We start from the raw sequence: 25,673 nt of genomic DNA, 5'->3' as shown, positions 1-25,673 counted from the left end.
CTATGTATTTTAGGCTTTGAACTCATTAAGTGGTCCAAACTGGCTTCACATTTGTGACAACCCTCCTGCCTCAGCCTCCTGAGTGCTAAGATTACAGGTGTGTGCCACCATGCCTGACAGAAATGAGATTTAAAAAAAAAAATCTTTGAATATTCTTGTTCTTATCTTAGCGGCTTGAACTTCTGCGTTCTTATTTGTACCTTTATATATTGTCCACTTTTGAAAATCGGTTTCTTCTACTTGCTTCATTTAAAGTTCCCATTTCTAAGTGGAAAAGACAAAATAGTGGATTGGCTCAGCCATGTCACCGTCACATTTGTTGAAAGAATGAGTAAATTTATTGACTGTTGTGTGTCCACTAGAGCCTTGGGCTATGGTTACTAACAGACTGTGACAGTTTAGATGTCACATCTGCATTCAAGACAGAAGGTGACACCAGCCATTTCAGCCCTGTTCTACAGGGAAAGTAAAAACTTTCCAAGAACCATTGCATTTTTGTAGGCAGTCTGATTCTACCTAAATTTTTAGTTATTTTCAAAAGTTTGATCCTGAAAATACCTGATCCTTTGTCTTGTTGGAAATGCAATTCTCTGATTTCTATTTTATTTTGAAAACATTGTACATTTGCTATTTCATTTTATGTTGTTATTTTGTTACGTTATGTTTTTTACTTTTAAGTTACTTTATATTATTTTTTTATGTTACATTAAGTTATGTTATTTTAGGTACTGGGGATCAAACTCAACCTTGTGCTTGCCAGGCAGCTTAGGCTGCTGAGCTAAATCCATAGCCCTAGCTTTTTTTATAAATATAAAAATTATATATATGAGTAAATAGATTGTGAAAAGCATCCTTTCAAAGCCCACTTTTCAGCAGTAATGGTTTTCAGTAGTTTGGTGCCTATTCTTGTATATATGTGCTTTGTGCTTATGTTTTGAATGATGCTGTTGTCCTTGTTGTTGCCAGACATACTAGCCCAGAACTAACTTTTTCGCTTAGCAGTCTGTGCTAGGCATTTTCTCCTTGTTGGTACATAGTTCATGCTTTCTGACTAATGCATCATTTTCTGTACTCCCTGACCTCAGAGTCATCATCAAACTTCTTTCCTCTGTGCACTAGACGCTGACCTCCTGCGAACAGCAACATCCAACTCCCTTATCCTTTGCTTCCACTTGAATTAGTTGATAAAATGCACTAATAGTTCATAAGAGGACAAGAGGTGGGAGAGATCATGGTACTGTTTACCCTGCTATGCACCTTGCCACAGTCCTAGTAGCAGCCATGCTCCGCCTACCACTGCTGACGCTGGGCAGCCTTGTCTCTCTCTCCCCAGTCAGCTTTTGTTGGCCTGCAGGGATGACACCCTTCTCTCCTCTTGCCCTTTCAGTCCAAAGATTAGAAACAGCTTCTTACCACTGCTAGTCTCTGGGTGCTTGATTTTTCCTTGTGATGCCTTTAAACCCTGCTCACAAGCGGATCACAAGGGTATAAAATTGCTGTCCTTGAACTTCCTCCAGTATCTCTCTGTTTGTGGTTTGCCGTCAGCACTGCCACTGCAGCACTGGGGAGACGCACTGTCATTTGTTTGTTGGCTCCCAGTTGGTGGGCACTCACACTGGTCAGATTGTTTTGCTCCCATAGTCAGGGTTACTAAGGAGCACCCTGTATGCACCTTTTCCTGCGTGTTGAAGTATTGCTTGAGGGAAAAGCCATAAAGTGCTGGGTCAGGGTGATGAGTGCTGTGAATTTCAATAGATAACTTCCAAATTACTCCCCAAAGAATTTACCAACTTCCACTTTTACAATGTGTTGTTTATTTTTTAATAACAAAAAAATTATGGAGGTAATACTTGTGACTGCACGAAAGTCTATAAAGGGAAGTGAAGTTTTCCCCAAGATCACGATCACTTCGCATATTCCCATCCTATTCCCCAGAGCAACCTGCTGAGGTTAGCTATGTAGCCTCTCAGGCCTGCCTCGCCCTTTTTTATACTTATATGCTTATCATAAGATGAATTGATATATATGTATATCAAGTATTCTGGCATATATTTGTGTGTATCTATATGCGAGAGCTAATTTCTAGGCTCTTCCATTGTCTGTGCCTGTCTCAGTACACGCTATCTTAATAGTTACAGCTTTTAGTTGGTTTTGAATTTGAGAAGACAAATTTTCTTGTGAGATATTGTGAAATACGTATTTGATCTTTATCCTCTTTCCTAGCATAGAACTCGTAAGACTTTTGGGATCTCCAGAGTGATCTCTTTATGGATGCTAGAGAGTTGACTGGGTCTGGCAGCCCCAAGGGTTAGGGTCAGGGCAGGATGGGATCAGGGCAAGGTAAGGATTTGAGTACGTTAGGGGCTGATCTGAAAGACTTAGGTAGCAGTCATTGCTGGAAATTTCCCCATTGTCCAGTCTTCAGCAAAGGAAGGTAGATTAAGTCAGTCACTCATGACCGCTGATGTAATCAGTAATGAAACCTTTGTGAATAAAGAAGGACAGAGTTCACAGAACTTCCAGATGGCAGAACTCGCGAAGATTCCTCGGTTGGCATCCCCAAAGAAGAAATGGAAGCTCTGGGTTCTTTCTCCCAGCCCTTACCCTGTATATCTCTTAATGTGTATATTTCGTGATACCTTTGTAATAAACTAGTAAATATGAATAAATGTGTCCCTGAGTTCTGTGATTTGCTCTGGCAAATTGGTTAAACCTAGAGGGAGTTGTGATATTATTGATTTTTTTTAAGTGGGTCAGAACTATAGATTAGTGACCTGGGACTTGTGACTGGCATCTGAAGTGGTTGGAGAGTCTTTTGGAACTGAGCTTTCAATTTGTGGGATCTCATGTTTTATGATTTGTATCTAGGTGTCCCCGCAAAGCCTCCTGTGGTCATAGGTGGGGCTTTTCAGAGGTGGCTAATGCAGAGTGTGTGATTGATTCATAATTGCTAGGATTCAGGGTGCTACGTTTAAGGGTGGATGATTACTAAATCAGCCCACTGGTTGATTTGGCACTGCCCAAATCCTGGTAGCTTGGGCACAGTATAAGGGACAGAAAGAGACTTGTCTTGTCCCTTGCTTGTGCCCACGATGAACTGTTTCTTCTCTGCCACCCTGCCTTGGAGCCAGTCAACTATGCGCTGACCTAAACAAACCTTTCTCCCTTTAACTTTGGGTGTTAGGTACTTTGTCTTAGCAATGAGAAAAGTAACTAAGACAGGAAACTCCAGGTGGATGATTTCAGAAGAGAACTGGGTTAGAGGACACCCAACTGGTATCTGTGACTGGGTCACTGCTTGCTTGATGGGTGGGGACAAACCCACATACACAGGGCCTGCTGTCAAAATGTGTTGTTACCTGTGTACCTGCATCTACCTGTAAGCCCAGCACTTCATAGTCTGAGGCAGGAGGGTCTGGAGTCTGGGGCCAGCCTGGTCAATGTAAAAGAAAAAAATTGTTGAGGCCGGAAATTTAGCTCAGTGGTGCAGCACCTGCTTGGCAAACCTGAAGTCCTGAGTTCAATTACCAGTACCAAAAAAGAAAAAAAAAGGTATTGTGAACATGTAGAAGAAACTGAATTTTGCCTCCCCCGACTACCACCACACTTTTTCTACTTGTTTCTAGATTATTTCATTATTTTTCAATGAAAAAAATTTCTTGGTCTAGGTATGAACTCGTCAGATAATCTGTTTTTTGTTTTTGATACCAGGGTTTGAACTCACAACTTTGCGCTTGCCAGGGAGACCACTGAGCTAAATCCTCAGCCCCTCTTCAGATAATCTTCAGACCAAGTACTATATAAAACAAATCATGGATTTGTGTGTATGTGTGGTGTGTGTGTGTGTGTGGTGTGTCTTTTTTTTTTTTTTTTTTTTTTTTTAACTTTTAACTTGTAATCAGTACCAGGGATTGAACTCAGGACCGCCTGCTTGCAAGGCAGGTGCTTATGCCGCTGAGCTAAATCCCCAGCCCCTGTGGTGTGTCTTTTTAAGATAGTGTTTCACTATGCAGTTCAGGCTGGCCTTGAACTAGCAAAGATCCTTTTGTCTCAGCCTCTTGAGTGCTAGGATTACAGGTGTGCACCACCTTGTTCATCCTCAAATCATGGATTTTGACAAGACTAATTTATCGGGAACTGACATTTTAGGAGGTCAGACACATTTCCAGTATTGAATATTTTTAGTAACCTGTTATGTTTGTTTACTCAGATTTGTCTTTGGCGAAAGCCTTACTCATTTCTTTCCAAGTTTTAAGTATTTTATAGATTTTATTGTCATCCAAATGCAATATTTTCACCTTATATTTTCTATTTGGATGTGGAGAAGGCCTACTTTATTAAATTTCCTATCAATTCTAAGCTGACCATGGTGGTCCACTCCTTTATTTCCAGCTGCTTGGGAGGCTGAGGCAGGAGGATCATTTGGGCCCAGGAGTTTTAGATCAACCTGGGCAACATAGTAAGGTCCTTTCATAAAAACAACAACAAAATTCCAAGGTTAGAAATAGAAGCATCCAGTCCTCTCAATTCCTGTTAGGTCTAATGGTTTTTCAGGGGATCCTCTTGATTTTTCTAGATGGACAATAACTTTTCACCTCATTATTATTATTTTTCTTGAGTTTCTTTGGGCCGGGACATCTGGTTTAGCTGGGGGGTGGAGGTGGTAATCTGATTGTTGGAGGTCTTCTTGGCTCAAGGTTCACTTAAGGTAGGTTTCAGAGTGTGCACAACAAGATGTCCCACATCATGGAGTGGGAGTGGAGGATGGATTCCAGAGAGCCTCAGGGAGAGAAACAAGGCAGCCTTCAGTGAGGCTGAGAATGACCTGTGCACAGCACAGGTGAGGTTAGGTGACAAATCTATGGCAAGTGTGCTGCGGTGGCCGTTTGTGTCATTGAAAGCTCTAAAAGTTTGCCATTACTGGCTAGGAGAAGTAGGGGATGAGTTAAAGAGTAAATCAGGGTTCAGTCAGGTGCTGCCAGGCTTTGGGGCAATTACTTTATTCAGAGGAATGGAGAATTGAATGAGAAGTGTGTTAGGCAAAATGGCCCCCTAAAGATGTCCAGGCATCCACCCCTGGACCATGTAAATATGTTGCCTCACATACAAAAAGGGACTTTCCAGATGTAATGAAGGCTGTGACCCTTTATAGGCAGATTATTCTGGATTATTCAGATGGATCCAAGCAGTCACTTGAGCCCTAAAAAACAAAGAACGGATGTCTGAAAGCAAAAGCAGGATGCTTATAAAAGGGTAAATTGGAGAGATTCAAAGACTGAGAGACTCAGTCTGCCACGGGTGAGGGGGAGCTGTGTGGAAAGTCAGAGAGGGTTATGGGCCCCTGCCTGATGAAGCAGCATTGTTACGGGAGCCTCAGTCCCTCAGCTATAAGGACTGAGCTAAGTCAGTAGCCAGAATGAGCATAGAGTGGATTCTTCTCCAAAGCCTTGAGAAAGATGCCCAGCCCCACCGTCCCTTGGCTTTGGATTTGTAAGACTCTAAGCAAAGGACCTTGCTAAGCCATACTACATCCAGACACTGGGCTTTGGAACCCTAACATAAGAAATCTGTGTTGGTTAAACTGTTAGGTATTCAGTACCTTATTTCAGCAGCAGTGGAAAAGTTATACAAGGAACTTTGAGCAGGGGAATAACTTTATGGGATTTTGTGTTATTAAGGAGATAACTGTGTGTGCTGTGCACAAAATGGATCTGGACAGTGTAAATTTGGAGGCAAGGAAACTGGTTTTCTGGGAGTACAGTGATGGTGTGGACTGGCATAGTGATGGTGGGAAGGGGTTGGAATTTGAGGTTTATTTGGGGGGCCACAGTTGCCTGCTTGACCAATGGCTGGATGTTTGGGATGAAGGAGGCTGCCTGTGTGACTGCCCGGATGACTGGCTTGGCTGCTGGGTGATGCTGAGGCCTTGATGAAGATGAGTGGCTTGGAAGATGCCATGGCATGACCTCCATGCCTTGATTACTTTAACTTCTAAGATCTATTTTTTCCTTTTTAGATCATGTAGACAATTGTAAATCATGTGAAGATGGGACTCCTGGTATTTGTGCGCAATCTGCTGCTAGCCCTCTGCCTCTTTCTGGTACTGGGATTTTTGTATTATTCTGCGTGGAAGCTGCACTTACTCCAATGGGAAGACTCCAGTAAGTATAGTCACTCTAGCCCACTCTAGACTGTTCCTGCAACAAGAACAGCCTGTTGCAGGTCTGTTATGCAAGTTTGTCATGCAGCTGAATGCTGTCATAGTTTTCAGAGATGGGCGGTTAGTATAATCTGAACATTTCTGGGACTTTTGATTAGAGATTGCCTAACCTTTTAGTCGCTCCAGGCTGAAAGCACCTTTTTTTTTTTTTTTTTTTTTTTCTTCCTTTTTTTAACTGCATGCATGGCAAATCTTAATTCCTTTTTTAAGCCCAGTGAGATTGTGCTGTTATTCAGTTAAAACCTGCACTACACCCATAACTCTAGTTCTTGAGGTTTTTGTTCTTTTTAATTTCCGTATTGTAATACACTCTTAATTTTGCATTTATTGCCCTAGGGTTTGATGTTGAAGTTTTTTTTTTTTTCTTCTGCTCTCAAAACATGTATCTTTACTTTTGAATTTTCTGTTTTCATTTCAATATTGTCTTTTGTTTTTTTTAAACTTTGTCTTAATATTTGGTGTTGAATCTGCATCTAACTAAAATTTTGGCTGCTTCTTTTTTTTTTGGTACCGGATATTGAATTTATAATTTCACGCTTGCCAGGCAGGTGCTTGTGCCACTGAGCTAAATCCCCAGCCAAATTTTGGCTTCTTTTTTCCTACTCAGTGACTTCCGATCCTTTTTCTTCCATCTGTGTGTTTGATTTCGTGTGTTACACAATGTACACTGGCACTAGCCTGCCGCTATGCTGAGGCCATAACTTAGGCCCTAACTAAAGAATTATTCCTGTGAGATAGTTCATTTATTTCTTATGGCCCAAACTACTAAGCAACTTCAAGCCAAGTTTTAAAATAGTGTCTTTTTTTTTTTTTAACAATGTTTTATCTTTTATTGTTTTACATAGAATTTTAAGTGCTTCTTTAATGTTTAGCTTATAATTATCACTAATTACTTTATGTTTCAAGAATGTATTCAAATTTCTCTGTACTTTTGTTTGTTTGTTTGAGACAAGGACTCATTGTATAATCCAGGCTGGCTTTGATCTTGCTGTGTAAACTAAAGAGGTCTTGAGCACCTGCTTCTCCTGTCTTAGCCTCCCAAGTGCTGGGAATACAGGCATGTGCCTCCACACCTGGCTTCACTTGTTTTTAAAGTTAAGGAAACTACCCAAGATAAGCAGCCATTTGAGCCATGCTGTGTATAATGGTGTTTTCTGTATTCAGAATGGTGATTCCTCTGTGTAGAAAATGTGTGCAAGGAACAAAGGTCTCCTTTCTCATAGAAAATATAACAAAGGTTTAGATAACATTTTCCTAGGCAGGGAAAGAAATTAACATTGTGGAAGATGATTGCAGTGGCAGGTATTAGGCAGACAATTCACAAGTTTTGTCTTATCTGATTTAATTCTTGCTATAATTCTGTGAAGATGTGATTATATTCCCATTTTCTAGTTGAGCAAACTGTAGCGCATAGTTTAATCTATCAAGGTTATACAGATAATTATTTTTAAAGCTAATGGAAATGGAGTTGAAAACTGAATTTCTAGCTTTAAAACCCACACTCATTTTTTTTTGAAGAGTATGATAAATGATGAAGAGAGGATTTGGTTTTCTGTTCCACCTGATAAAAAGAGAAGAAAGGAGCTCAGAGAAGGAGTGGTAGGAAGTGTCAGAAGGAGGGTGGAGAAAGGAAAAGGAGGAACGTAGGAGGAAGGGAAGAGAGGAAGAAAGTCGTCCACAAGAAGACTTGAGAGGTTATTTTGGAGGTGAGGAGGTGGTACTGAGAAGTGCTGTAGGTAAGCTTCAGTAGTTTATTACTAGTTCCTTGCTGTCTTTAGTAGTGTTAGCTAACTATCCAATATTCACAGCATTTCTGATATTCTGTCTGTTAAGCCTCTTAGATATTTGATTTTGAGTAGATTATTATCTTTTTTAGGGGTGGTACTGGGAATCAAACTTAGGGTCTCAAGCTTGCCAGGCGGGCACTGTGCCACTGAGCCATATCCCTGGCCCCTAGTAGGTTTATGATAGCAGTATTTCTGTGCTTCAGTATCAGGACAGAATAAGAGGAGCAATGCTGGGTGGCTTAGTGTCAGAGAGTGTCAAACAAGATCAAGAGGAAGGAGATTCTGGACCCAGATGATTGCTATGTTGTGAATTTTAAGTTATGGTTTAGTAATATTGACGATGATGATGCTGTCCTTTTTTCTGAGGACCTTAGAAGACACTTTGAAGTTTGAATATAAATGTTCTTAACATTATGAGGTACTTTTTCTTCTTTTTTATAATAATAAAATTACCTATTGAATTTCTTCTATGATGAGAAAAGAAACTAGAGTTTTATTTACTACATTATTTATCCAGTACTCATTCCTTTGATAGTCTATGTACTGTCCCAGGTAAACTGGATATAGATGAACATACCCACTGTGACTGAAGTATATGGTGAATATTTAAAGTTTGTTTTGTTTTGTTTTTTTGGGGACAGTCTCACTATGTAGTTGATGCTGGTCTTGAACTCATGGTGATCCTCTTGCCTCAGCTGCCTGAGTGCTGGGATTATACTTGTGTGCTACCTCATCTGGCTTTAAATTGTTAAAGTTTATTACAGTAAAAGCCACATTGCCCAGGTGTGGTGATGCACACCTGTAATCTGTAATCCCAGCACTCGGGAGGCTGAGGCAGGAAGATTGTTGCAAGTTCGAGACCAACCTGGGCTACATAGTGAGCTCAAAGCCCAGCCTGAATTGCGTGGTAAGACCCTGTCTCAAAAAGACAGACAAAGAGACAAACAAACAAAGACACATTCTCCTCAAAATGTCCATTCTAAGTTTTCAACACACTTACCCCATGGTCTTTGCTACTTTCCTAAGCAGTTCTGAGGACCTGTGGGTCCTTATCCACCTTAGTCACCAAATCTGACACCCTGCAATTCCTGACTTATCTTCAAAATCATTATAGCCTTGAAAGGTGAATGATTTGAATTGATTTAATTGATTAAGTCAGATTTAAGGGTTTGGTGTTCTTAAGGACACTGGGCAAAATTATACTAGGAGAAAAAAAATTTCAATGTTTAAAATTCACAAGGGTTGATATATAATATACAAGGTACTTCTGCAGTCAAGAAGCAAAGGGCAACAATCTCAGTAAAAAGTAGAAAAAAAATTTGATGGGTAATTTATAGAATTGGAAAATTCATACTAAGAATATGAAGATACAATCAAATTCGTGGGCAATAAGAAATACAGGAATTAAAATAGTAGCTAGTTGTTTTGGTATACACTATAATCCTAGCTGTTTGGGAGGCTGAGGCAGGAGGAATGGGCAATTTAATGAGATCCTATATCATAATAAAGGTTCTTTAAAAGTACTGGGACTAGCTGGGCGTGGTGGCTCACCCCTGTAATCCCAGCACTTGGGAGGCTGAGGCAGGAGGATCATTGTGAGTTCGAGACCAGCCTGGGCTACAAAGTGAGCTGAAGGCCTGCCTGAACTGCAGAGCGAGACCCTGTCTCAAAAAGACCAAAAAAAAGGGGGGGCTGGGGATGTACTTCAGTAGTGAAGTGCTGGCCTGTCCTGGCATTCAGTCCCCGGTACTAACAACAACAACAAATAGCACTTTATACCTTTTAGATTGACAAGAATTAGAAAGCTAGATAATATCAAATGTTGGCAGGAATGTAAAAATACTGTAACCTATGTCCTCTGCTGGTGGGAAGATAGACTGATATAACCATTCTGGACAGCCTTCTAGTAGTAAATTAACTTAAGTATATGCATATGCTTTAGCCCAGAATATGACTATTCTCCTTTATATTTATCACAAATTTGAGGGTAGCCTGGGTTATGTATCAGACTGGACTCTATAGATAGCAAGTATCTATATTAAGAACAAACAACAAACCGAACCCCATCTCCCTCAAAGTTTGAGTGGATGCGGGTAATCTGAGCACTCAGGAGTCTGAGGTAGGAGGATCGCTGTGAGTTTGAGGCCAGTCCGGGCTACGTAGGGTTTAAGGCCAGCTTGAATTACAGAGTGAGACCTTGTCTCAAATGAACAAAAAGGAAACAAAATAGTTTTATTTCTCTAAAGTAAAAGAAAACATCAAGATTCTTAGATAGGCTTCAAAAACCATGAGCCATAAGATTAAAAACTGATAAACTTAACCAAAATTAAAATTTTCTACTCTTTGAAATATGTACTATCCAGAGAATGAAAAGGCAGGCCACAGAATAGGAAAAGATTCAGTGCTCTAAATTACAGTATTCAGTACCTTCAATAGTTATATATATTTGTATCCAAGGTACATAGTTTTTACAACTTTAGTAAGACTCTGTGCACCTTAATCAAAGATGAGTGATTTGAAGACACTTTATAGAACACGATAGAAGAATGACTCAAAGATTTGAAAATATTCTTAGCTTTATCAGTCATCAGGAAGTACAAAACCACAACATCACATTCATCAGAGCAGCTAACATTTTAAAAACATGATAACAAATTTTTGTCAGGGGTGTGAAACCAGTAGAAGGCCTTGTGTATTGTGATTGCAGATGTAAAATGGTACACCCACTTTGGAAACTGGCTTGGAAGTTTCTCAAAACAGTAAACATACACTTGCCAAATGATACAGTTGCTCTAGTCAGAAGTATTTATGCAAGAAGTATCCGTCTACATAAAGACTTGTACGTCAGTGCTGATATCAGCATTATTCCCAATATCCCCAAACTAGAAAATACTCTAAATGTCTATCACTAAGTGGATGGACAGACAAAATGTGATATATCTATCCATACAGTGGAGTACTATTCAGCAGTTAAAGAAACAAACTTGAGACTTGGATAAATATGAAACTCATATTCTGAGCAAAAAAACCCCCAAAAACCAAAACCCCAAGACAAAAAGAGTACATATTATATGGCTCCATTTATATAAAATGGAAACTAATTATTAGTAATTCAAAAACAGATCAGTAATTACCTGGCGTGAAGAGTAATGGATTGTTAGAAGGGCACCAGGAATTTTTTGAGACTGATGGAAATGCCCTTATATCATATTGATTGTGGTGTTGGTTTTGGGAATGTATATAACTGTCATTTCTTCAAATTAATGAAATTGTTATTTTTCAATTGGTAAGAATTAAACTTGTATGTATAAAAGAATTATGTATACAAACATGTTAAACAAATAGGATGATTGCCTTTGTAAAAGAAAGGTAAATGGTGAAGACAGGAAATAAAAATTGCAACTCAGTATGATTAGATAATTGTTTTTGTATACCTCTAAATTGCATGATAATTAGGAGAATGGCCTTTGTTAGCAGGGGAATAAGTCCCTCAGGGAGCAAAATGGCCAACATGTACCCTAAGAGCCATGAAACATTGCTGTAAGAAATTAAGGAGTATTCAAATAGCCATATCACGTTCATGTTCAGAAGATGTCATTGTTAAGATATTGAATCTTCCCAGCTTGTTTTAGAACTTATATTCTCAACCAAAATTGCAGAAATCTCAGTTTTTGTCCTTTTTTTTAATTTGGTAGAGCATGACAACTGATTTTAAAATTTAGAATAGGAAACTTAGAATAGTTAAACCTATGTTGAAAGAGAATCAAGTTGAAGCATCTGCTTTCAAAATTCATTATAAGGCTATAGTAGATAGAATGGTATTGGTATAAAGGTGGATGTATATATCTGTGGGTCAGAAAAGAGTCCAGGCATATATGGCTAGTTGAGTTTTGAAAATATGCCAGAGCAGTTTAATAGAACAATATAACTGTGTTCAACAAGTGGTCACAAACAAACAAAAAAAAAATGAACCTTGACTCATCATCTCTCTCCATATACAAAATTAACTTAAAATGAATCAAGTACCTAAAAAGAGCTAAAACTATAAAACTCATTGAACAAAATATTGGAGAGAAATCTTAGTTACCTTAAATTTGAAAAAGATTTCTTAAATGGGGAACAAAAAGCTTCTTCTTCTTCTTCTTTTTTTTTTTTTTTTTAATTTTGAAGCAGGGTCTCTGTGTAGCTCAGGCTGGCCTGGAACTTGCAATGATCTTGCTGCCTTAGTCTCCAGAATATATCGGCACACTCTACTGAATTTTAAAAATTAATATATTGTACCTTATTAAAAATAAAACCTTGCTAACTGTGGTGGCCCACTTGTGTAGTCCCAACAGCTTCAGATGCCAAAACAGGAGGATCACTTGAGCCCATGAGTTCAAGATCAGACCAAGTAATATAATGAGACCTGTCTTTTAAAATAAAGTAGAAGTTTTAGCTCTTCAAAATACACTGCTACAAAATTTTAAAGACAAGCCAAAGGCTGAGAGGAAGTTTTGCAAAAACATATGCTCAAAGGACTTATATTTTGAGTATGTAATGAACTCATGCAACTCAGAAGGAGATAAAAAAAAAATCAAACATGGGCAGATACAAAAGACATTTCACAAAGTAGCTACACAGATCAAAAATAGGTAAGTGAAGAGATGGATAACATAATTAGAAATTGGAAGAAAATACAAATTAAAGCCACAGTAAGATATTACGCTGAGAAGACTATATCAAGTATTGGGGGTGATGTAGAGCAACCATTCTAGATTTATGCAGCTGATGGGAATGTAAAATGGTACAACAACTTTGAAAAACATTTGACAATGTTTTGAACGTTGAATATTCACCCAGTATGCTGCTAGTCACTGCACTCAAAGAGAAGTAAAAACGTACGTCTGTTCAAAACCTTGTCTCTTCAAAACCTTGATTTTAACAACTGTATTTGCAATAGCTCAACCAGCTCAAAAGATCCATCAATAGGTAAATAGATAAACAAATTGTGACTTATCCATATAGTGGAACATTGCTATTAAAATGAATGAATTATTGATACACATATGAACGTGAATGAATCTCAGTTATGCTGACAGAAGCCAGGCATAAGAATTCATAATACATGATTCCATTTATGCAGAATTCCATAAAATGCAAACTTAAAATGATAAAAGCAGCCCAGTGATAGGTTGTGAAAAGAGGAAGGGTGGATTTAAAGGCATGAAGGAATATGAGATTGATGGATATTAAAGTTTAAATCTGAAAAGCTCCTCAAAGCTCATGTATTCAGCTGTGAGGCTTATTGGTAGGGGACTAGATCATGGATGATTCTAGACTCCACCACAGGATTCATCATTGATGAGTTTACAGCTGAAGGTCCTGTTAGAAGGTAGGGCCTGACCAGAGTAGGTGAGTCACTGAGACCGTGACCTGGAAGGATGTGTCCTCTTGGGCTCGTCCCTATTTCTACTTGTTGCCTGCTATAGGTGAAGCAGTTTTTCTCCACCACAGTCTTCCATCATGATTTTTCTGCCTCAGAGCCAGCTGACCATGGAGTGAACTCCCTGAACCTTGAGCCAAATAAACCTTTTAAATTTTGTTAAGTGTTGGGTGTTTTGTCCCAGTGATAGGAAAATGACTAATACAGTGTGTTCACTAGCTTAGTTGTGACAGTTTCACAGATTAATGTACGTATGTTACAGATACTGATGAATACATCAAAATTCACCAAGTCTATACACTTTGGATAGGGGCAATTTATGTTATTATAATTTGGTAAAAATAGCCAGGGAAAAATAATACCTTCAAAAGAACAACAATTAGATGGGTAGTTGGCTTCTGAAGAGTAGCAATAAAAACTGGAAGTCAGTGAACTGTTTTTATTATTTTTAAAGAAAACAGCTGTCAGCTGGAATCTGTATGTGCCATGAAACCATCTTTTGAGAATGAGGCAGATACTGAAGAAAATTCACTACCAGTAAAAGGACCTTCAAAGGAAGGTACAGGAAGGAATGATAAACTGGTAAACCTTTGAGTAAACCTGCATAATATTGGCTGTATGCCACAAAAGGCAGTATTACTCAGTTAGCATCTGGCATCATAAAAGCCAAGAGATGGAGCTATACTACTAGTTGGTGATAGAATGTAAATGAAGAAGTCAGGGATACAGTGGGACGTACTTTACTTGTAATTTCAGCACTCTGAGAGGTTGAGGCAGAAGGGTCTCATGTTGGAACTCAGCTTGAGTGTTATCGTTTGGACCAGAAGTGTTCCCCAGACATCTTAAGGTTTCAGAGCGCGGCGTCTGGAAGCAGTGACTAGGTCATGGTGTGCTATACTTCTGAATGGATTGTGGGCTAATCCACTGATGAGTTTACAGCTGACTGTGCTGTTAGGCGGTGGCACCTGGAAGAGGTTGTGACCTGGAAGGGGATATCTCCCTTCCTGCTTCTCCCTTTGCTAGGGATGTCATGACATCATGGACTGTAATCATGAGCCAAAATAAACCTCACCTCCATTAAATTATGGGTGTTGGTATTTTGTCCCAGCGATACGTGATTTAAGACATTGGGTAACTTAGTGGGATCCTGTTTTAAAGTATAAAACAAGGGCTGGGCATGTTGCTTAGTGCAAAGTGTCGAGTTCAATCCCCAGTCATGCATCCCCCCACCTGCCAAATTGAGGGGTATCGAGTTAAAGCATTTTTCTTACATTTGTTAGTATGGTGAGATGTATCAATTCAGTTAGGCTTTGTTAAGGTAAATATGCAGATGAGATGTCTAGGCTAGTTACTACAAGAAAGATAATTATATCAAGTATATAAAATCTAGTGAAAGGAAAGTATTGCGAGAAAAAATAGGCAGGAAGTCAATAAGAGAAAAAGTGTTGAAGGATGAGGCCAGTGAGTAATATGTGAAACTAAAAGCTGAATGTACGGTGCTGTAGTCAGGGAGCTGTGCTCGTCAGAGACAGAATCTCTGAGCCAAGCAGAGTGCTGTCTTTTTTAAAAAATGTTTTTATTTTTAAGAGAATAAAACCAAACAAAACAGAATAAAGCCAATCAAAACAAAACAGTGAAAGCAAAATAAGATAATAAGAAATCAACAATGGCTGCCTTGATGCCTCTTGTTCTCTTCAAAATAACTGCCCATCCATGAGACCTCATAAAATCAAATAAAACAACAGAGTAAAACCAATAAAAACAAAACAGGGCACTATCTTTTATAGCAACAGTGGTTCTTAAAATTTGATTAGAAGTACCATATTCGTACATTAGTAATGAGATGCTGACTGCCTGTGGTGCTGTCTGCTACACCATAGGACCAATCAAACCAGGAGCCCCCAATTGTATTAATTGTCATTGTATTTTTTCCTATCTTAGGTGGTTTTTTTTGTTTGTTTGTTTTTAGTTTTTGTACCGGGGATTGAACTCATGACCTTGCATTTGCCAAGCAGGCACTTACGCTGCTGAGCTAAACCCCTGCACGTGTTTTTTTAAAGCCAGTTTTACTTAAGAATACTATTGATGAAACATTTTATTAAAATTTGATTTGTGAATATGGATCATTTTATTCAAATGCAATGAAATGTGAAATATATATAAAGTACTACAGCACTCATAGAAATTTTTTTTGTCTCAAGGAAAAGCACTCTGAATTGTACTGAAAGCTTAGCTGCTCTTTTGAAAACACAATTTTTACTTAAAATGACTGATAGGTATGCTTATGCTTATCTAGGTATGTGTATTTGCAGACTTTTTCACAAAAACGAAAGAAGTTAGTTGCCACTTCAAAGGGAACAACTGACTTTTTTGTGGAGACAACATTTGAGCTTGCAAGTGAAAATTAGAATTCTGAAAAACTTGTATCTGCTGCCATGAGCTTGATGCCTCAATATTTAAATATTTTTCTGATAATATCAGTAGCACTGTTAACAAAAGTGTTGTTTCGCTATTGTATAATTATGTGAAACATTGGAAGATTGTGTAACTCAGTGAAACACTGATATGCAAATAACTACTCTTCTGATACTGTGAAATTAGAATGGATGAAAGAGCCAAAGTACAGATAAAGCAATAGATTTTTTTTTTAAATTTTTGAAGATAGTAAAATACAACAGAACAAGACAGAACAAAGCCAATTGAGACAATGCAGTGAAATTGATACAGAATTTCAGAACAGGTTACCGGGATAACAGTAACAGGTACCATAGTATATTTCGTTACCTTCACATTAGTTGTGTTTTCAATCAGGTATAGCAAAATCAAATCAAAACATTATAGAACTTATCAAAACAATATTCAATAGAACAATACAATTAATCAGAACAAAGCCAAAAACAAATATTTGCCTTCAAAGAGATGGTAGAAGGAAATCCCCGTATTTGCTATATTGCATAGGGTCAACCTCCCAAGAGATGCTCAGACCTCTGGCTCCCATTTGCTAACTGTGGGGGTAAAGGGAAGAACGGGATGCTTGATTCTCAGCCCGTGCGCCAGTAGGCTCACAGCTGCTTACCAGGGAGGCGAGCGGGTTGCTTTCTTTCCCAGCGCCTCAAGTTCCAACATGGTGTGTTCTTGGGAGATGCTAGCTGGTTCTCTCCCTGGGGCATCCCCAGCAATGGATTTTTAAAATTTTTATTAGTTCATATTTACAGTGCATAATGATTACATTCATTATTGGGAGTCGATACATGTATGTAACATACCTTAATTCATTTTGCTTCCTCTTCTCTTCCCTCCTGCTGTCTTCATTGCTTAGTCCTTTTCTCATTCGTAAAAGACCTATCTCCCTGTAGCTATTATCTGTCTTTTATTTTACTCTTTAAGTTATTTATACTTTGAGAGCAGTGGATTTTAATGTAACAGGGTCTGAAAATGTTCATCTGTGTACAGTCATTCCTCAGTGATTGTAGTTAATTCTTTCCAGAACTTGTGATGGGTGTCAGACTGACAAGTGCTGAACAGATTTTTCCCATATGAAAAAAATGTAATTAGAAATAACTCATTAAAGTTCCTCACGACTTTCACGTTTTACTGGACTAATAATATGGTCTTTTACTCAACTAATATAAGTCTTTTAGGCTTTGCAGCACATTCCTAACCTTGTGACCCATGATTAGCATCTCAAATGCACAAAAGAACAAAAGAAGAATGAGGGCTGTGTCAGGGCTTTGCACTGTTACTGAGTGACTGATGCTGGTCCCAAGTGCTAAAACATTTTCTCATCAAAATTTAACAGGTACAAGATTTGATGAGTCCTGAAGCCAACAAGTAATGATGTCTGAATATTGTTCTAGATTCCGTATTATGACTAACCTATAGGAAACTATTAGTGTTTGAGTTTTGGTTAGTATCTAAGCAGGGTATCCAGAATCATTTGAAGAGGTTAGTATAATGCGCTTTCCTTTTTTATCTGTGAGAGGACAAAATTTTACATATTCTGTACTTTGTTCCAAACAATTTATGACATACTGCATGTGGAAGCAAATAGAGCCCAGATTTTTTTTTTTTTTTTTTTTGGTCTTTTTCGTTTTTATCGGTACTAGGGATTGAACTCATGACTGCCTGCTTTCAAGGCAGGCGCTTATGCCACTGAGCTAAATCCGCAGCCCCGAGCCCAGATTTTTTTCAGTAAACTGGAAATAAAAAAGATTTACAAAAGTGTAAAATGCCATTCTTGTCTGAACAATACTAGCACAAATCTTTTTCTTTAGTGAACTCAGAGAAATCAGTAGTATAACTATCTTCTTTCTACATACATACATATATACATGTACATACATATATACATGTTGTTTCTTTTAGCTTCTAACACTGAGACAATACAGTGTTTACATATATGTGTCTTATTTATTTCACTAATGAGTATGGTCCCAGGTTGCACCCATTCACCTGTAAAAGTGTCCAGTTTATCCTTGATAGCAGAGTAGTATTCCTGTTGCATAAAAGTACATCTTTTTTTATCTAATTAAAAAATTTTTTATTTTAATGATGTAAAATCCAACAAAACAAGACAGAACAAAGCCAATAAGACAGTGCAGCAGAATTAGTATAGAGTTTTAAAGCAGGATACTGAAAAAAAAATAATAGCTACCATAGTATATCTTGTTGTCTTTACAATAGTTATCCATCCATCAGGTATGGCAAAATCAAGCCAAAAACAAAACACTGTAAAACCAATCAAAACAGAATTACCACATCTTTTTTTTTTTTTTTTTAATCCATTCCTCAGTTGATGGGTAATTTAGATTGTTTGCAAGTTCTGGCTATTACAAATTGTGCTGCTGTAAATACGGGTGCACATATATCACTGTGCTATGATGTTTTTAATTCTTTTGGGAAGATACTCAGAAGGGGACTAGCTGGGTTGAATGGGACCTTCAATCCTAAAGTTTTTTGAGGAGTTTCCACACTGATTTCTACAGTGCTTGCACCAGTCTGCATTCCCACCCCCAGTGGAGAAGGGTTCTTTTTCCCCACTGCCCCTCCAGTATTTGTTGTTGGTAGATTTCTTGATAACAGTCATTCTTTCTGGATGAGGTAGATTCTCAGTGTTGTTTTAATTTGCAGCTCTCAAATGACCAGTAATGTTGAACATTTTTTCCTGTATTTATTTGCTGTTTGTACTTCTTCATCTGAGAAGTGTGTGTTCATCTCAGATGCCTATCTTTGGATTGGGTCTTTAAATCTGGGAGGACTGATTTTTTTGAGTTCTTTGTATCTTCTTGATAGTAGTAATCCTTTGTCTGAGATACAGCTGGCAAACATTTTCTCCCACATTGTGGGTTTGTCTCTTCACTCTGTTGGTGGTTTCTTCTGCTGTACAAATGCTTTTTAGTAGGGTGAGATCCCAGTTGTTGATCCTGTGTGATAGTTACTGTGCAGTCGGGCTTTTGTTCATAAAGTCTTTGTCTATACCAACGTTTTCAAGAGTGCAGAAATATACGTATACTACAATTCTGTTGTTTACTGTTAGTGTAGTGTTCACTAGGTTATATGAGATATGCAGTGCTTTATTACTGGATAAGTTTTGTGTCAGATAGTTTTGCCCAACTTTGGTGGGTGGTATAAGTCTCCTGAGCATGTTTAATAAAGTAAGCTAGGTTAAGCTTTGATATTTGGTAAGAGATAAAGTTTTATGTGTGTGTGTGTGTGTGTGTGTAGTTTTTTGTTTGTTTGTTTGTTTGTTGAGATGTTCCAGGCTGGCCTCGAATTCACAGTAATCCTCTTGGCTCAGCCTCCCAAGTGCTGGGATTATAGATGTGCACCATCATGCCTGGTTAGGTTAGGTAAATTACATGCATTTTTAACTTAATATATTTTTGGCTTAATTATGGTGTCTCATGCCGTAACCTTATTATTATTATTATTATTATTATTATTATTATTATTATTTTGTCTTTTTTGTTTTTATCGGTACCAGGGATTGACCTCATGACTGCCTGCTTGCAAGGCAGGCGCTTATGCTGCTGAGCTAAATCCCCAAAGCCCCGCTGTAACCTTATTGTACATTGAAGAACATCCATAGTTCTGATGGTTACTTCTTGATACTGGAAAAGAATAATGGTGGCTAGTGATACAGCTTAGTAGTAGAGGATTTGCCTTGTATGTATGTGCAGGTTCTTGGGTTTGATCCCCTGTACCATACCACTGTCACCACCCAAGAGAGAAAAGATAGTGCTTTCCTAGGTAGTTAGGAATCTTTTATTCTCAATTGGAAATATGGGAAAAAGTAAGCAATACAACTCTTATAACACGATATGAAGACAACCTCATTTTTCAAATGGACCAAGAATATGAATAGTTACTTTTTCAAAGAACATATATAAATCCCTGACCTAGGAATATTTGAGTTGCAAACTTTAAACAAGTGTGTTGTACAAGACTCACTTTGTCAGACCTAGGAATGAATCCAACATATGAATGTCCCCCCGGAACTCCTTCCTAAATTGGGAACTTACTGACAAAGTCAATAGCATATGAAAAGATATTCTGGGTTGGAACGTGCAACAATTCTGCCGTCTCAGCCTCTCAAGTGCTGGCATTACAGGCATGTGCCTTATCCTCTACCAAGGGTCACACTTATCTCCTTTAAAGACTGCTGCCTCGCAGAATTCCCTTAAAACTGCTTCAATTTAGGGTGTGATGCCACCATTACTGTAGAAGGGGGCAGGACATTATATATATGTTCATATTTGAACATATGTATGCATGCATATTATATCTGTACTTACATACAGGAGTAGTAAGTATATAAAATAATTCTGAAACTGTGGACTTAAAAGATGTAATGACCTTAGTTGCCTTCCAGGAAGAAAACTCATAGCTGGAAACAAGAGTAGGTGACAAATGCTGAAAAGAAGAAAGGACTGTAGGATGAAGGGAGATGGAGACCAAATCCCAGTAAACTGACAACTAAGGAAGGAGCAAGTAAGGCAGTGTGGGAAGAAGGCTGAGAAGGAGCAGCCAGAGAGACAGAAGAGAGTCAGAGGGAGAAAGTTTCAAAGGGGAAGTGGTGCGTAAGTGTGGATGTGCCATTTGACCCAGCATGTCCACTCCCAGGAATTCATCTCATTGTTTATTTGCAGCATTGTTTTTAAATACTTTTTTTTAAAAAAAATCGATACCAGGGATTGAACTGACTGACCATGTGCTTGCAAGGCAGGCGCTTATGCTGCTGAGCTAAATCCCCAGCCCCTGCAGCATTGTTTTTAATAGTAAACATTTGGAAGCAGTTTGAAGTTGTCATTTGTAGGACACAAGTTACATCCATGGTAGTTCCCCTGTCCAATGAGTGCTCTGCACCTGCAGAATGAGGAACTAAATATCTTGCTGGTATGGAAAGAGTTCTACAGTCACTGAATATAAAAAGCAAGGATTAGGAGTTTTATTTGGGGCTTAGAATATTTTTAAACCTTCATCTCTTTTCTTGATGGATGTTGAGGGTGTTTATATTCTTTATTATTGTACAATACAGGTTTTTAGTTTTTTTTCTGAGCTGTAGTTAGGATGAGCGTTCTTATCATAAGTAATATTTTTCAAAATCAGAACTTCACGTTATTAAATGTCCTCTTCAGGCCAGTGAGAGTCATCTCCTGTGGTTTTGTGCCTGCTGCCAAGTGCCTTTATAAGGTATTTCAGTGCGTTTTCATGGGGCTTGGGTATGTAATAGTCACACTGAACCACAAGAGGGCAGAAGAACCTTTCCATTGCCTTAACCCAGGTTTGTGCTGTATGTCACTTCTGGCCACTGCATGTATGAGTTCTTAAGCACCTAGAAGGCAGGCCCAGTGTCCTAGTCATCATCAGAGGCAGTAGAGGAGCAAAAAGAAAATGTGGCATGTATACCTGCCTTCTGTTCTCACCTCCTGCAATTACTTAGTGATCTATACTAGTTAAGCTCTGGAGCTTGAGTATGCAATACATTGGAGGCATTATGGTATAATAGAGATAAGAGTTGAGGGTTTGAAGTCCTCCTCACCCACCATTGAGTTCTGGCTCTATGGTTTTGGGTCATGTATTTGCTTACCATGAACCTATATTTTATAATCTAAACAGAGCTCTTAGCACTTGTTACAGTGAGTACTCAAGAATAACTGCTATAATAATACCAGGAACCAGCAGAAATAAATAATAGCTCCACAGTGATTCTTGATATGCAGCTCTTAGCTATCTACTTCATAATTTCTTTGTTCAATTATAAGCAAGATACGATATTTTCTTTGAGACAGTTTCAAAGCTTTTCTCCAGAAGAACTCACAAAAATCTATGGCCTCTCTCTTTGTTTTTGTTTTTGAAATAGTCATTTAATAGTACATTCTGAATTTTTACAGAGTTGCAATCTTAAGTCTTCCATCCAATTAAGATTTTTGTGTATTTTTGATGGGAAAATAAGACACGGCAGATACTAAGGCAGAGTTAGGCAGCATGATATCACATTAAGGAATAGTGCCTGTCTCAGGTTGAGATCAGGAGAAGCAAATTCTAACATAGGATTAGTATGTGACAAGATTGCTAGAGTGGTTATGGGATCAACGCCTCTGGAAGAAAAAGAAGAGGTTGGGGAAGGGAAGAGAAGATTACACAGAAGGAGAAATAGAGCTGATTCAGATTCAATAAAAGCCTTAGTCCACCTGATGGAGACCATAAATTGGGATGGAGTTGGGGTTGTACTTTTATAGTTATCTGACCAGTCATTGAATACCTCTGGTGATTGGGTGAGGGCAGCCCCGGGGCCACGCAGTGCTCTTCAGCCAAGATACTTTCTGAAGCAGGCTGGCAGCTGAGGGCTTTCTGTCCACTGTGATCCCAGCAGCTGGATAATAAATCCTTCCTTTCTCCAGGGAAGGTGAGAGTGGCACGTGCATACCATAGTGCCCAAATCACCTGAAAGGAAACCAGGAAACCAGTAAGATGGTATGTTAGGCCATTTGTGTTATGACAAAATATCTGGTAATATGTAAAGAAAATGATTTATTTGTCTCACAATTCTTGTAGCTGAAAAGTCCAGACAGCGTGGCACCAGTATCTGACTAGGACACCCTGGCTGTGTCATAGCATATCACATGGCAAGGGAAGAAGCAAGAGAGCAAGCCTAGAAGGCCAAGCTTGCTTTGTTACAGCCTGCTTTCATAATAGCTAAGCCAGTCCCTTGAGATGGGCAGCCATCCTTCTGAAGGTATATGCCATCGTGACCTAATTACCTTCTATTGCCTACCTCTTAAGGGTCTCACTTCCTTTCAGAACCATTGGGAATAAACATCCAGCACATGAACTTGGGGACAAATTATATCCAAACCACAGCACAAGGCTAGTATAGGATCAGAGATGATAGCTATATATGGAATTGTTTGGAAGTAATACTTGGGAATAATGGTTATTTTTAATTTTAAAGGATTTGGGGTAATATTGTAGTTCGGGTGGGCACTATTATAACAAATTATTCCAAAATTTTAATGATTTAATACAGTAAAGGTTTATCTCCTGTCCCAGTCTGGTGTGGGTCTGTGTGGTTGAGGAAGATTCTGTTCTTCCTTGATTCTTTTAGGGACCCGCACTCCTTCTATCTAGTGATGTTGGGCCGACAGTTCTCTACTGGATCTTCCAAGCCAGCTGTCAGAGGTGAAAGCACAGGAGTAAGATGAATTGTGTAGATCTGTGTGGGCTGGGCCTAGAGGTCAGAGCCATCACATGACCTGCCTAATTGAGGGAGGGCTTCAGAGGACATCTGGCTCTCACTGTGGCTGTGTTACTACCTCTGGCTGTAGTACCCTTTTGTCACAGTTGATGACCACAGACACTGAAAACCGTATGTTGCAAATTCCCCAGCATTTTTAAAGACTTAAATTGCGACCTATTCGAAATTGTAAATGACTCTTGAACCCCCTTGCTTTGAATAAATAACAAATGAGTTTTATATTGTTTGGTTCAGAAGGTACTTAAGTATTTTATAATAACATTTCCCCCTTGCTTTTTGATTATAGGATATTGTTAGATATTAGTCAACTCTGTCAATATTACCTACACCATAGAATTATTACAATCGTTGACCGTTATTGGAATTTTTTAGGTTTGTTTCTTTCAAGTTCTATCATTTCTGTATTGTGAATAGTTGACAATACGATATCTTTTTTGTCTTTCCAGTCATAACACAAACTTTTCCTCTCTAATACACTAATATTTCTCCCTTTTTCAGTTTTTTTTTTTTTTGCAGATCTTTTGGCATCTCTTTCCTGTTCAGTCTCAGTGTCACAAACGTGTCTGTTTTGTATTGTAAGAGAATATCACTGAGTTCTGGAGAAGTATAAAAATTATATCTAATGTAGATAATAGCACAAACATTATAGGTTATTTTTCACAAACATGAATTAGTAAAAGAAAATAACTAGAACTTGCTATTAGGTTTCACTAGAAACAACCATCAAAGGTGAATGCAGTGTTCTAAATAAAAAAGTATATGGAAAATTGACAGTGTAAAACAAAAATGCAGTGGCACAGTGCCTGCCTGGCAAGTGCGAGGTCTTAAGTTCGATTGTCAGTACCAAAAAAGGAAAAACAAAAACGTGCAAATAAAAATCAACCAATTGAAATGACACCTGCCAAGTGACACTTAGGATAGTCAGTATGCAAGCAACACTTGGGACAAATTGTTAAATGGGTAAGCCATGGAATTTATAGTCAAAAGTCTTTCTACTGAATGCCACAAAAATCCAGGCCCAGATGGCCACGTATTTCTTCAGAAGATCCATGAGAATAAATAATTCCAGCCTCTTAAGAAACTCTTCCAGAGAACACAAACAGAAGGAGGACACCCCTTATCCCCCCCTCCCCCGTGGTTTTTTTTTTTTTTTTTTTTTTTTTTTTTTTTTTTGACACAGGGTTACACTATGTAGTACAAGCTGGCTTTGAACTCACTTATGTAGTCCTGGCTGGCCTCAAACTCATGGTATTCCTCCAGCCTCCTGAGTGCTGGGATTGCAAGCATGTGCCATCATACCCAGCTAGCTCCCTTATCACTTTTTGAGGTTAGTGTCACATTCATACAAAAACCTAGCACAATACAAGGAAGGAAAATTACAGGTCAAGGCACTTCAAAATGTAGGCATAAAATTCTAAACCAAATTTTAGCAAATTTTACAATACGTATAATAGGTAATATATCACAATTTAGTTTGGCTTATACCCAAGGAATATATACAGTGGATTTAATTTGATAGAAATCCATCAATGTTGTTAGTCATATTAACTCCAATTATCCATAAGCAAAATAAATCTGTATCTAGACATATAATAATCAACACCTCTGAAATCCAGCATAAGAACAGACTATTAAAAGTTGTTAACGAAAAAAAAAATAACCTGCAAAGGAACCCCCATCAGAATCACAGCAGACTTCTCTACACAAAACATTATTTCAAGAAGAGCATGGCGTGAAGTATCTCAAGTCCTTAAAGAAAACAACTTCCAACCCAGATTGATGTTTCCTGAAAAACTATCCTTCAAAATCGATAGAGAAATAACGAAGATATTTAGATAATCAATAGAGAAATGACAAAGAACAACTGAAGAATGTCACCACCCCCAAACCAACACTACAAAGACTACTGAAAGATATTCTAGATAAACATAAAAATCACTATGATTTCAAGAATAACAACAGAAAAAAGCAACAACAACAAACAAGCAACCAAGCAGGGCAAACAAGTAAATAGAGGGGAAAGATAAAGAACCAACAGTAGAAAGATAACATGACAAAAATAAAGACTTATTAGTTATAATCATTAATGTCAGTGGCTTCAACTCACCATTTAAAAGAAACAGATTGGCAGAATAGGTCAGGAAACAACATCCAACCATATGCTGTACACAAGATACCCATTTAACCCAAAAGGAAACCCATAGACTGAAAGTCAAAGGGTGGAAAACAATACTTCAAGTAACAGAACACCGCCCGCCCCAAAAAAAAGCAGGTGTAGCTATTCTGTTTGCACACAATGTGAACTTCAAAGTAAGAATGATCAAAAGAGATAAGGTCACTACATACTAGTTAAGGGAAATCTTCAAGAGGAAGAGATAACAATCCTAAACATATATGCACTAAATATGGGAGTACCCAACTATATAAAACAAATGAATAGACACGAAAAATGAAATAAGCAATAATACAGTTATTGCTTTGACA

At 38.2% G+C, this 25,673-nt stretch overlaps 1 protein-coding gene across 5 annotated transcripts in view; it reads left to right on the top strand.

The window, feature by feature from the left end:
• St3gal3 (ST3 beta-galactoside alpha-2,3-sialyltransferase 3) overlaps positions 1-25,673 on the top strand; it is a 248,703-nt gene that overhangs the window by 24,764 nt on the left and 198,266 nt on the right. For all 5 annotated transcript variants that reach the window (XM_063236294.1, XM_063236292.1, XM_063236293.1 and 2 more), the window contains exon 2: positions 6,017-6,161. In XM_063236294.1, the coding sequence (XP_063092364.1) occupies positions 6,047-6,161 (115 nt within the window). In that variant the 5' untranslated portion in view covers positions 6,017-6,046. The remainder of the gene's footprint in view (positions 1-6,016; positions 6,162-25,673) is intronic.

Source organism: Cavia porcellus, unplaced genomic scaffold, assembly GCF_034190915.1.
Source record: "Cavia porcellus strain 051 isolate PalLab524CR breed Dunkin Hartley unplaced genomic scaffold, mCavPor4.1 scaffold_25, whole genome shotgun sequence".
Taxonomy (NCBI): domain Eukaryota; kingdom Metazoa; phylum Chordata; class Mammalia; order Rodentia; family Caviidae; genus Cavia; species Cavia porcellus.
Note: the sequence above shows the minus strand (reverse complement) of the source record. Positions and strands in the feature narration are given on the sequence as shown.